Source organism: Sardina pilchardus, chromosome 4, assembly GCF_963854185.1.
Source record: "Sardina pilchardus chromosome 4, fSarPil1.1, whole genome shotgun sequence".
In the NCBI taxonomy this organism is placed as follows: domain Eukaryota; kingdom Metazoa; phylum Chordata; class Actinopteri; order Clupeiformes; family Clupeidae; genus Sardina; species Sardina pilchardus.
In genome coordinates this window covers 25,279,178-25,292,146 of record NC_084997.1, presented here as the reverse complement: position 1 = coordinate 25,292,146, position 12,969 = coordinate 25,279,178, and the positions used below count along the sequence as shown (strand labels likewise).

The window sequence follows — 12,969 nt, the reverse complement described above, 5'->3', positions numbered from 1 at the left end:
TAGCACCTATTTTTGCGTACAGATCTTGGAGCCTGGACTGCCTACAGAGACATGTTATTTTGACGGCAGCTAGCAGATCGAGAGGAAAGATCAGATGAATGTGATCATTTATGTTTTGGCCTGCAATCGCTGATAAAGCCTTTATGTTATTTATGTCTGGCCTTTAGATAGATAGATAGATAGATACTTTATTGATCCCCCTTTTGTGTCCATTTTCCCCAGAGTTACACTTTAACCCGTTGCAGACTGCACGACTTCAGTCCTGGAGTACCAACATTAGAGTGTGGAGCCTGAGCCTATTTATGTCTGGGTGGCCCCAGACATTTCATCTTCAGATGTAGATCCATTTGTGTTTTGGTTTCGGAGTGAGTGAGTGAGAGTGTGTGTATGTCTGGGTGTGTATATATGACACTTTTCTCTATCTCAGTTCTCCTTGTCTCTCTTATTTCCAGTCGGGACAGCTCTTACCATCCTGATCTCCGTGACGACGGTGGCCTTCCTGCTAGTCCTGTCTCTGTGCTTCTGTCTGTGGAAATGCTTCTTACGCAAAGAGGGTAAGCAGAGTGCCCGCTCGCATGTCAGATTACACGCAACAAACAAACACAGTTTCCACTCAAACACTCAAATACACACACATCAGTTTCCAATCCTGTGTGCAAATGTGCAGTACTGCTACCCGTATTCCGTACAAGCAAATCCTCCTTTTTTTGCCCAAAGATTCTCCCATACTGTCATACTTCCATACAGATTTTTGGGAGGTATTTCTCTGTTTTCATGTTCTGAGTCTATAATCTTTTTAATGTTAATGTTTTAATATTAGTATTATTACTATTATTTGGGAGGGCTTTGGTCAAAGATGGCTATGATAATATAGAACACTCTGGACTAAGATGAGCTGTGTTGGATGTCCAGCTAAGTTTACTGCCTCATACACACACTGTTGCAGTAGAGTGAGCAGAAACAATCCTTCCTCTTGGCTGCCACCCTGACGGAAGGTCCTGTTATTATAGAGCAACAATTATTTATTCACTCTCCCCAAGGATCTTTGGAAAATAGCTCTATTCTTTTTAACATTCTTTTTAATGTTAATGTTTTAATATTAGTATTATTACTATTATTTGGGAGGGCTTTGGTCAAAGATGGCTATGATAATATAGAACACTCTGGACTAAGATGAGCTGTGTTGGATGTCCAGCTAAGTTTACTGCCTCATACACACACTGTTGCAGTAGAGTGAGCAGAAACAATCCTTCCTCTTGGCTGCCACCCTGACGGAAGGTCCTGTTATTATAGAGCAACAATTATTTATTCACTCTCCCCAAGGATCTTTGGAAAATAGCTCTATTCTTTCATTCAGAGGTGAGACCTTGACCTTTTTTTGGCGGGGAAACTGTCCGTGGTTTTCATGGGCGTTCTGGGCGGCCGGCTTCCTTTGGAGTGACACCTCCATGAGGCGAAAGGGCTGACGGCCATTGTTGTTCTCCGCGAGTCCGTGTTTAAATGACCACACCAACTTCCCTTTTCCCTTTCCCAAAGTATTTCAGTGCATCTAGGAACGGCTGGATGGACGTTTATTTATGTCGCGTGCATACCCCGTTGCTGCTGTTGAACCTGGTGGCACTACTGGACATTGTATGTGTGACATGAGTTCAGAAAAGCACATAAAAAAGCACTGTGGGAGCTATAAAACACTCATCAGTGTCATTGAGTTTGAGCATTGTGTCGTGTTCCTTCATGGCTTCATAAAAAATCAACATCCAAGGTAGCTTTTAGGCATTCAAACAGTGACATACTGTATGGTGAGAAATAAGTGAAAAATAATAAAAGTAGATTTACTTAAGCATAAAAGCTGAGACCTCCCACATAGCAAAAAGTTGGTCTGACAATTTTGATCAAAACATATTTTCAAAAACAAAAAAAAATGTTATGGTGTTAATACACTGTCAAGATCAGGGTTCCCATACACTAAAAAGAGAGGGGGGCATGATGATGGAAATTGGGTATGGATGGAGTGGGTAAAAGATCTAAAACTGACTAGAATGTATTCTAGTTGTCTGTAGTACCTGGTTCTCAAGCTCACCCTACTGTAGTTCAGCTTAAAACGAGCACTGATCAAATGATACCGGAAGGGAAGGGCGGAGAGAGAAGACGTAGGTGAGCGAGGGAAGTGTGTAATTTCTCAGAAATAATGACCAATCTGTACATCTGGTCTGTATCTGTGCTTCTGTCTGTGGAAATGCTTCTTAGTTCTTACGCAAAAAGGTTAAGCAGAGCGCCAGCTCGTGTGTCAGATTACATGCAACAAGAACAGTTTTGACTCTCAAACACTCAAATACACACACAGCTACAGGTGCTCAGCATTCATTAAAGCATAAATATTAAAGCAAATCCTCCTTTTTTTTGTCCAAAGTCATACTGTCATATACTATACTATCCTATACTATACTATTGCATGGTCACATAAGACAAAGGACATACAAATCATATGGCCTTAGAATGTATTCTAGTAGTCTGTAGCACCTAATAGTTACAGTAAGTTCTTAAATTCACTTTAGTTCAGCTTAAAAAGAGCACTGATCAAATGATACCGGAGAGAAAGGGCGGAGAGAGGAGATGTGGGTGAGAGAGGGAAGTGTGTAATTTCTCAGAAATAATGACCAATCTGTACATCTGCTATTTCGCAATTGGTATTTGGCAATTCCATTCCATTTGGTATTCTACTAACTTTCACATACAGTAAACAAATGCTCAAAAGTGAAATACTGTGGAGGGCAAGTCAGTATTTGACTCACAATTCTCTGTAACCAAGTGTGAGAGGGTGGTCCTTACTTTTCCCCAACATTTCCCAGAACATTTAAACTGACTATTTTTCTCCTACTAACTCACCCTCACACACACACTTTGGCCCAATCCCAAAGTGAGCCTTGAGGACTGAGGACTAAGGACTCACAGACTTAATTGATCTCAGGTGCTAAGTGAGTGAGTGTGTGAGGCCACATGGGGTCTGATAGGTATAAATGGGATTGGGACAGCACTTCACAAGACCACATGTACCTTGGCAATGTTTCATAACAAAGACGTTGCTGACACTTGCACCATGCATGTGCGTTGTGTTTACCTTACTATTTCAAACCCTTACACTGTTTGAAATTCGACATTGGGACAGCCATAAGTCCTTACGAATTTCGTCAGAGCGCACAACAAAGTCTGTGAGTCCGAACATTGGGATTGGGCTTTTCACTTCCTGGTCCTGGATCCTATAATCAAAAATTGTCTAGTTACCAAGATGAATCATAAAGGGATTTGCCAATGGAACGAAATGACCCGTAGTTCTGAACTCCTAAATAGGCGGGTCTGTCATGTTGAACATAAACTTTTCACTGAATAAGCAATACGAGAAGATATCATTTTTAATTGATAGGTGCACTATTTTGTTGTCATTGTGTGTGATGCCAATGAAACACTCTTTCGGACATTAGATGAATAATTAAACTTTGGTCCTACAGTAGGTCCTTCCGTTCTTCTAACAAATACAATAAATTCCCGTCTTATGAATTGTCTTGCTTTATCAACGGTCTCTGCTGTAATTAGGTAACTTGAAAGAGTAGAGCTTTTCCCATCAGGGAAACTTGTTCCCTGATGGGAAATGTGTGTGATTGTATGTGGGTGGGTGGTTTTCATCCCCATTTTAAACCAATGTACTGTATTGTCCATGTGTGCTTGTATGGGAGCTGAGCAACACCCTCAGTCACAGTGGTATGGACCAAGTAGCCATAATTAATTGGCTTTATATAAAGCAAGGCTTCTGCCTTGACAGGAGAGAAAAGTCCTGTGTGAGAAGTCTAGGAGAGTGCATTTCGGGTTCAACAACTTGTTGTGAGGTTGTGGAAGAACCAGTTGATTGAATTTTGTTTTGTTTTGGTCGTCAAGTCTTTTTGTTTGCACTATTTTAACACTGTATAAATCTGCACTCTCCACCAAAATCCACGCTTGCTTTTGCTGTGTCTTGACCCCATCATTCATCTTAGCCACTCATCCTGCACTCCCTTTCTCAGTCAGATACGTAAAGGTGCAGTCAGGGATTTTGCAGGAAGTGGCATTTGTTTGTGTTCAGGATTATTTTTTTGAAATATTTATATTTAAGTTTATTAACAGAAGATTTTGTGCAAAAAAAAATACATGTTTTTATACCAATGATGAAACATACTGTAACACACCAGAGAGGTAGCTCAACCCTACCTTCAGTATTCCGAGAGAAATGGCATGCAGAATTTCGTTTTTGTTTGGGGGACAGGCGGCCCACACTTTTTCCAGTTTTCGGAGCCTGGGCTGCCCACAGAGACAGTGGGTTGGAAGTGGTGTTCCGATATATCGGAGCCTGATTTCACTATCTAGGTTTTTGCTCACAGTTTGGTCCCCCTCACTTTGAAAATATCTCCTGCTCCCTCCTAATGTCAAATAAACAGACAGTATTTAGAAGAGTTGCCAAACACTTTACAGGTGTATTTTGTGTCATCTAGATTGTGTAGAGGAGGTGTTTTATTGTTGTGTGGGAGTATTTTAGGGATTGTTTTGCGTTATTCAGTTCTACATGCTGGCAGTCATCCACACGACACCGCCCGACCCTGCACAGGGATCAAGCTCAATGTGGCCTGGCAAAGGAACTCTGGCTGGAATCGTTTAGGATTGGTCCTGCATTGATGAATGCTTTTGGTAGAAATCGCAATCATAAGCAGTTTAGCAGGTGTACAGTGACATGCCAACACCAAAAGGTTTGTCCAGAGTCCAGAAAATGGTTATTCGACTGTTTTTGAATGTTCCTTCCTAAACCTCTAAATCACGCTTCAGCTTGTGTCCAGTGGACATATTTCAAGTTTCTCCTCAGGGCTTTCTGTGGTTCCTTTGGCCCAGAACTTCACAATAATATGTACCTCCAAAAGCTGTATTTGAGGCCACTGTGTTTAAGAAAAAAAGAAATAAAAATAATTTGGTGAACCTCACAAAACAAGTAGCAATTGCAAGGGAAGGACCTCAGAATCATTATTCCTCTAATGGTAGACAGCTGATCTGATCAATCACAGCAGCACCAAAGCAGTAGGCAGAGGTCAACCACACAGTGGGCTGTATAATGACTAAATAAAGCTGTTCCCAGCTGCTTCCAACATAGTTCACAGAATGTGCCAGAAATTAAACACAAAACATTTCAGCAATGTGTTGCTCCCTCTATCCTCTGTTCCAAACTGCCGTTTTTTTAAAGGTCTTCACATATTTACACGCCAAATAAAATTGCAGTGAAGCAGTTGTTTCAGCTATTAAATTCCTGCGGCCTGCCGCTGAACTTGTGAACTGTGTGACCGGTTTAATTTTATCAGGGGTGCAATTTCATTGTTTTTCGCTTGAAGGGTGGCACCACTTATGACCAATTAGGGCACAAAGAGATGTTTTTTTAGACTGGCAGCCTGTATTTAGAAAGGAACTTGGGCAAATGATATGCTGTGAAGAGATTTCTGTATGAAGTAGCAGTGCTCATATTTGTAATATTTCCCTTGTAATGATTGTCTGTAGTTTCTCTATAATAAGTAAGATCCCCTCTTGTGTCTTAATTCACTGCAGTAACTCTTTGAATGGTGACCCAGCTGTTGTTGATGTAGTTTATAAAGCATTTACAACACTTGGCAATAGTAATAGCACTCACTGAAAAAACAAAATCTAACCACGTGTCATTGATCTTATATTAAGATCGCCAAAATCTATTTGGTATTGTTATTAGTATGACGAGACTTACCTAGTGCTCTCTCGAAAGATTGTGTCGACTTATTCAGGATGACTAACTTATTTTTACGACTACTTTTATGGAGTCTTATCAAGACAAATTTACTCCACGCACCGGCAGACAAATTTGCTCATTATCAGGTTGTCTTAAAATAAGTTCAACTCTTTTAATATTAAGTCAAATTATTAAATGAGAAAGAGATAGTTAAGTCTCTTTACTGAAAACAGTTCCAACTAAAAATTGTTTTATCTTGATATAAGATGAATAACATTTGGTTAGATTTTACTGGATGAGCAGTTTTTGCCGTGTAATGGTGTTTTGCCATAGTGAGCAGTAGTTTACTGGTAAGCTTAATGACTTAATTCACACAAGTACACCCCTGCCAGCCAAGGCAGAGTGGAGAGAGGGAAGCTGCTCCTTAAGACCTTGACAGGGGCCTACTCAAGGAAGCTCAGGGGAGTGACCACTTCCTGTGACCATTTCCTGTTTGGAGAGGATGAGTGGCGCAGCGTGAAAGGGGCAGAGGGAGAGAAAGTCTGGAATCTCAGATGAGGGGACAGATACCATGTCTGAGGAGGGGTCGCTCAGGGGTGAGAGATGGACATCCTTTTATTTTTTTTTATATATCTGGGTATTAGCCAGTAAAGTCACATTGAGATGCAATCACTTCTGCCAGGGAGTCCATTACCATAGGGACAGTTAGATGTCCCGTGTGTGTGTGGGTGTGCATGTATGTGTCCGTACGCATGTGCGTGCGTGTGTGTGTGTGTGTGTGTGTGTGTGTGTGTGTGTGTGTGTGTGTGTGTGTGTGTGTGTGTGTGTGTGTGTGTGTGTGTGTGTGTGTGTGTGTGTGTGTGTGTGTGTGTGTGTGTGTGTGTGTGTGTATGTGTGTGTGCGTACGTGCCTGCGTGCCTGTGTGTGTGCATTGGTGTGTGTGCATGCGCGTGTGTGGTTGTTTTGTGTGTCAACTGGGTGTATGCACACAATTGTGGGCATCCTTGACTGAATGCTCGGTGAGCTGAATCACGCCACGTAAAAGCTGGAGTGCATCTGTCATGCTTGCCTCAGTTGTCCTAACCCACCACAGAACAACATCAAAGTGACCTCTATGGCCACCATCCTGGACAGATAAAGGGTTGATGTGGAGGGACTCCGTGATGATTCCCATAACAATAATCTAAATAAGGGTCCCAAATACTGCAGGCTTTTATTTCTGGTTGCTGTCATAGGCTGGGTACCATAATAAACAAATAACGGGCATTCTTGGAAATTGGAATAAATATAGAACAGAGAGTTTGATCGTCGTTTAGTCGGAGTCTGGACCGATGTTGACAAAGTGTGAGAGTGTTACAACACACATACCACACACACACACACACACACACAAACACACACACACACACACACACACACACACACACACACACGTACGCACAAGACCACTCATGTTCAAGCACACACTCACAATGCAAACAAGACCACTCACGTTCATACACATAGAAATATACACCCCAAACCTCTCATAAACACACATACAGTACACCAGATCACAGACACACACACACACACACACACACACACACACACATACAGAGAGAGAAAGACCAGACACTAAACAGATGCCAGTGCAGACCAGTCACATTCTAACACAACCCACACAGGGCAGGCTACATACAGTCAACCACACACCACACTCTTTCTGCTTCATTCACACACACACACACACACACACACACACACACACACACACACACACACAAAACACGCACACACTGGCCAGACCCCAGTGTGGTCTTGGTGTCGGCCGTGACAAGAAACATGTGCAACATGAATACTTCCGTTCTTATGGTCTTTGTCAAGCAAAGTCTGACATTTCAGCCCAAAATAACTTTCAATGGAGGATACACTCGGGGGTCTTTCAAGAATGGAAGGAAACCAGAGCTTTGGGTTGCTTTAAACTGATGTCTCTGTGTGTCATCACTGCCCTGTTATGAAATCACCTATGAAATCACCTAAAAATATCGTCTAGTAGTAACAGGAAGGGCAGTAACTATCTTACGGTAACTTGAATGAATGGGTGTGGGTGGGTCTGGCTCTCAAACAGAGGGAGTGGGCACAGTAACTGTCATGACTGACCACATAGAAATCTTGGTGCGTTGGTCAGTCTATTTAGCTAGTGACTGAGGACATTCCAATCCATTCTGTCCAAGCAAAGCCGGTGTTAGAGGCATCTATAAATTGTAACATAAGTTGAATAGAATTGAATTATTTTGACCAGAAATGTTGTGATAATTGTCTTTGTGTTATTTGTGATATCTCCATTTTGCTGTCTCCAGCACATAATGTTTTGCGGTATGTTTTTGGTCTGTTTCAGTTGATTGACAGGCCTGGCCGATTTGAGGTTGGACAAAACAGAGGACGTCCGAGGCTCACCACATGTCCAGCTCACAGGTGCCTGTGACTGAAACCCCGCCTGACTGATCACCTGAACTTCCAGACAACATTCAACTAATGTTAGTCTATCCATGTCTCTTGTGGACCGAGGACCAAACACTATCAGGAACTGAACGGAAAACCGCATAGCAGAACGAAGATTAGAGAGGCCTTACTTTCCGAGAAGGAAGAAAAACAAAACAATCCATCTGTTCGAGAAAAAATAACCACCCGAACGAAAAAGGAAACCCAATGATGCATTGCCCTCTGATATAGCAAGCTAACCAGTGATTAACACAATAAATAGGTTGCTTATTGTTTCTGTAGTCGACAGCTCTGCTGTTTCCGCTCCACTGAATATGACGTCATCATTTGGGAGAGTTTATACGATGATGGTGGTTCTGCAGTGGGTGCAGATATCTATTTATAATTTTAGACAATGTTCCTTTACTGTGTTGTAAATGTATCACAAGACACCATTCACTGACACTCAGAGAATAACTTGGGTTCAGTGAAAACAAAAAAAACACGCTAGTCATAAAGAATATCAAGGAAAGAATTATAACAATGCTCTTACATGTTTTTAAAGTATAGCCATGCTCTTCATATCTACAACTTACGAAAAAAAAAAACCCTGCTATAGTATGCTGCTGTGAGTATTTAATGAAGTTAATTAAAGGCCATTGCTTCTATGCAGCGTATGATATACACATGACAGATATCCATAGTACAACATATTCATAATAATCACAGCTAGATCTTTGGCACCTTGTTCCTCCAGGCTCCTCCAGCCTGTCCTGTTTACTGCACCATATGACCCTGGTCGTCTCAGCAGTCTCTATGCTATGATTTAGCTGGAAGGTCACGGGGGCCGTTGTGTGTTTGCTGGTCACGCTGATTCACCAGTAAGGGCTGACCGAGTCCAGGGTGGTTTGTGGCACATAGAGGGCTCTCTGGAGAGAATGCATTTACAGCTGAATGTTTCGCTTCAGTAGTGAAGACGTTGAAATACTGTATGATGCCTTGTTTCTGCAATGATGGGACCACATTGTGTGTGTGTGCGTGTGTGTGCACGTGCGTGTGTGTGTGTGTGTGTGTGTGTGTGTGTGTGTGTGAGAGAGAGTACCTTGTGCTTGTGTATGTGTGTGTGCATGTGCATGTGTGTATTTCTAAGCAGGTACCTGGTTTGCCTATTTCAGTAAAAGCATGCTGCGATCTTAAGTGCCATAGATAGCATTTGTTGGTCTTTGTGTGTGTGTGTGTGTGTGTGTGTGTGTGTGTGTGTGTGTTAGTGTGTGTGTATGTTTGTGTGTGTATGTTTGTGTGTGTATGTGTGTGTGTGTGCGCGTGCGCGCGCGCTTGTTGGTCTTTACTCGATTTGTCTTTGGTAGGTAATGTGGTTGTTCTCTGGATCGCACTCATCATTATGCACTTCAATATATTAGCTCTGCGAAGGGAAGTTGCGTAAATATGAAGATAAGCAGCAAATAATACCTTCACTCGCACACAATGCACTAAAGATAGCGGACTTTGCTGTTTCGGATAATGATTTTCGAGATGGAATGAAGGACAGCAGGTGTAGTTGATATCGTTCTGCGTATGCTGCATATATAAAAGTGTCCTCTCTCCACTGCTTAATGTCTAAGTGGTCTTTGGCAACTTTTGATAAAAATGAAACATAGCACATGACTTGGGAGAGAAGCAGAAATAATCTGCAGTTCTTCTGTTAATGCGCCACTTCTCTTTGTTGTCTTTTCTGTGTCTCGGAGTGAATGATGCGCTTTTGGTATAAAGGTTTGATGCTTAATGCTACTTCTGTCTAAGGCTTATTTGCATGAAGGGCGCAGTGCAATTCATTGACCTCTCTGAAATGCCAACTGCAGGCTTTTTGCAGCCGTATGAAGAGCCAGATAAAACAGTATGAACGCCAGACGCTAGGACTCTGAAGGACTGTCAGCTGATGAATCTATTCATCCATCCATCTCTATATCCCTCCCTCCCTCCCTCCCTCCCTCACTCACTCACTCACTCCATAAACATTATTTCACTAAAGATGTCATGTGTCTGATCCCTATGCCTTCCAGTATTAATGTGTATACAGTATTGTTACGGGAGGGATGTGCTGGTATATAATGTTTGTGTATCAATTTAATGTGTAATGGGAGAGTGTGAATGAACACAAATATGAAATAAAATGTGTTGTGTTGTGTTGAATTGTAAGGTGGACGTGTACTTTGTGTGTTCTTTATCCCTCCAGATGGGGTTTAATCACAGCCTGGGTGCAGCCGAACTTTAGCCCCGCCTCCATGATTTTCCGGCTGAGAAGTTCGGTCTGGCATTTCTCCGTTGGACTGCCACTATGCGCTGTACAGATCTTACCGGGCCAATCAAATCGTCAGGGCGGGCTTTACACGATGATGGACAGATGAACAACAGACGTAGTCAGGCTAGTTTACTGTAAGCAGGCTGTTCACACATACTGGGACAATTGCTCTGTCACTAGTTTGGAGTTTAACATGGTTTTAAACTGGAGTTGGAGTTGGGAGTTGGAGTTTAAAACCGTGTTTTAAACTCCAACTAGCAACAGAGCAATTATGCCCCACTATGCCCAATTGCCCACCACTGCATGCTATGAGTTGGGGTTCTGAGTTTGTGTTTCGAAAAGGAGGACAGAGATGGCTTGTTGACACTTAACGGCCATGGATAATTCTTTTGAAATGGCATGCATTTTAGTGCAAGGGCATTTAAATGGTTTAAGTGAGTTAAGAGAGTGCTAAACTGCAGCGAGCAGTGATCTTAGCCAGAGGCTATTGATATGACCTCTGTGGTCACTCTCATATTTTCCCAGCATGCCTGCAACACCTGGACCGACTTAAGAGACGGAACAAGCCCGGATTGAAGTAGGCACCCGGCATTGTGTGTATGTGTGTGTGTGTGTGTGTGTGTGTGTGTGTGTGTGTGTGTGTGTGTGTGTGTGTGTGTGTGTGTGTGTGTGTGTGTGTGTGTGTGTGTGTGTGTGTGTGTGTGTGTGTGTGTGCATGCTGCATGTGTGTGTGTTTTCCCCTCGGATTGAAGTCGGCACCGGCATTGTGTGTGTGTGTGTGTGTGTGCTCGCGTGTGTGTGCTTGGGCGTGCGTGTGTGCGACGTGTGTGTGTGCGTTTTCCCCTCTTTCTTTCTGTTTGGCCTGTCTTGGCGGCTGTGCTGAGCTGTGCTGTGCTGTGTCTGGTCCGGGGCACAGATGGCCAGGGCCGGTGGGCTGGTCTCACATGATGGCGCCAGGTCTTTGGTGGAGCTGGTGCGGAGATCAGCAGAGCAAACAAACGCCTCGGTCCCGCCAATCGTTCCGCCCTGGTCACGTCCCTGACCCGTTAGTGCTGGGGTGTGGTTAGGTACAGTAGGCCACAGCGCCTGGGTGTGGTTAGGTCAGGCTACAGCAGAACCCAGTGGAAGAGGGGTAAGCTCTGGGATATTTTGCAAAAACCTCTGATGGGTGTGAATTTGAGCCTTTAACGTACAATGTTCCAAAGTTCCAAAACATTGGGATGTTATGTACTGTACAGTAAAATGTAAATGAAAACAGAATGTGATAATCTGCAAATGTTGTAAACCCATATTTTGTTGTAAAAAGCACATAGACAACATTATCAACTGTTGGAAAATATAAGCACATTTTGAATTTGATGCCAGCAACATGTCTCATAAAAGGTAGGCTGTTGATAAATATTCTTATTATTTGATTATTTGCCCACACAGGTTTAGTGATGACTACCTACCTCCACATCTTTACCTATGAGCTCTGCAAGTTAGCCTAATTAATTGTGAAGTATTCCTCCTTTTCTTGTCTCTATCATTACATCAAAACGTGTCCAGCCTTTTCTTGCCCCTGTCCCAACAATTTGAAACATGACGCTGGTATCAAATTCAAAATCAGCATATATTTTCTAAACATGTATCTCCTTCAACAGTTCATATGTTGTCTTTGCACTAGCCTATTATATATGGGGTTAACATGATTCTGCTTTTCTTTATTATTCATTGTACACAGTGGCCCAACTTTTTGGAATTGTTTGTGTGAGGCTAAGACGTGTTATCCGTTTTTATGTGAACAGGTCCAGGAAAAATGTAGCCAAGGTTTGATGCCAAATTATGTTTTTGAAGTTTCTGCAATGGTCTGGACAGGGATGATCTTATCACCACTGTATTGGGACTTCAAGAGGAAATGTTTATTTTGCCTGTCAGACAGTATAAATGACTTTCACAGAACAGAGAACAATTGCTTGCACTTGTCAGGACTTGCACTTATCTAGCAAATAGTTGATGTTTTGAAAGCCATTGTAATATGGTTTAAATATGTGTGACAAAATGGGGACCTCACCCACCTTTCCCACTGAAACTGGAAATATCACATCATTTAGTCACTGTGCCCTACAAAACAAAACATTTTTGTTTTAAGTCTTTCTTGAAAGTGAGAAAAATTAAAATAGCAATGAGGCAATTCACTCTATTCCCTCCAAAGTGATTCAAAGGTTTCCCAATAGTTTTCACCTTAACTAACACTCCTTTCACCCTAAATAACACTTCCCACCCTGTCCTCTGTACTGTGACTCTGTCTGAGTGGCCACCTTTGTCCATTGTGAGCCCTGGTCAGTGGTCACAGCTAAATGCTGATGTTCAGCCTCGGTGTTGCTAGTGCAGAAATATCTATCCTCCTCCGACGGCCCGATACCATCAACTCACCACATTCCTGATCTAAGCTGATATC

At 42.5% G+C, this 12,969-nt stretch overlaps 1 protein-coding gene across 1 annotated transcript in view; it reads left to right on the top strand.

Annotated features, from left to right (window-relative positions):
- Nucleotides 1-10,426, top strand: part of zgc:113337 (uncharacterized protein LOC503741 homolog) — a 23,534-nt gene extending 13,108 nt beyond the window's left edge. Inside the window, 2 exon segments of the mRNA XM_062534785.1 lie at nt 453-554; nt 8,148-10,426. Of these exon segments, the coding sequence (XP_062390769.1) occupies nt 453-554; nt 8,148-8,155 (110 nt within the window). The 3' untranslated portion in view covers nt 8,156-10,426.
- The last annotated feature ends 2,543 nt before the right edge of the window (nt 10,427-12,969 follow it).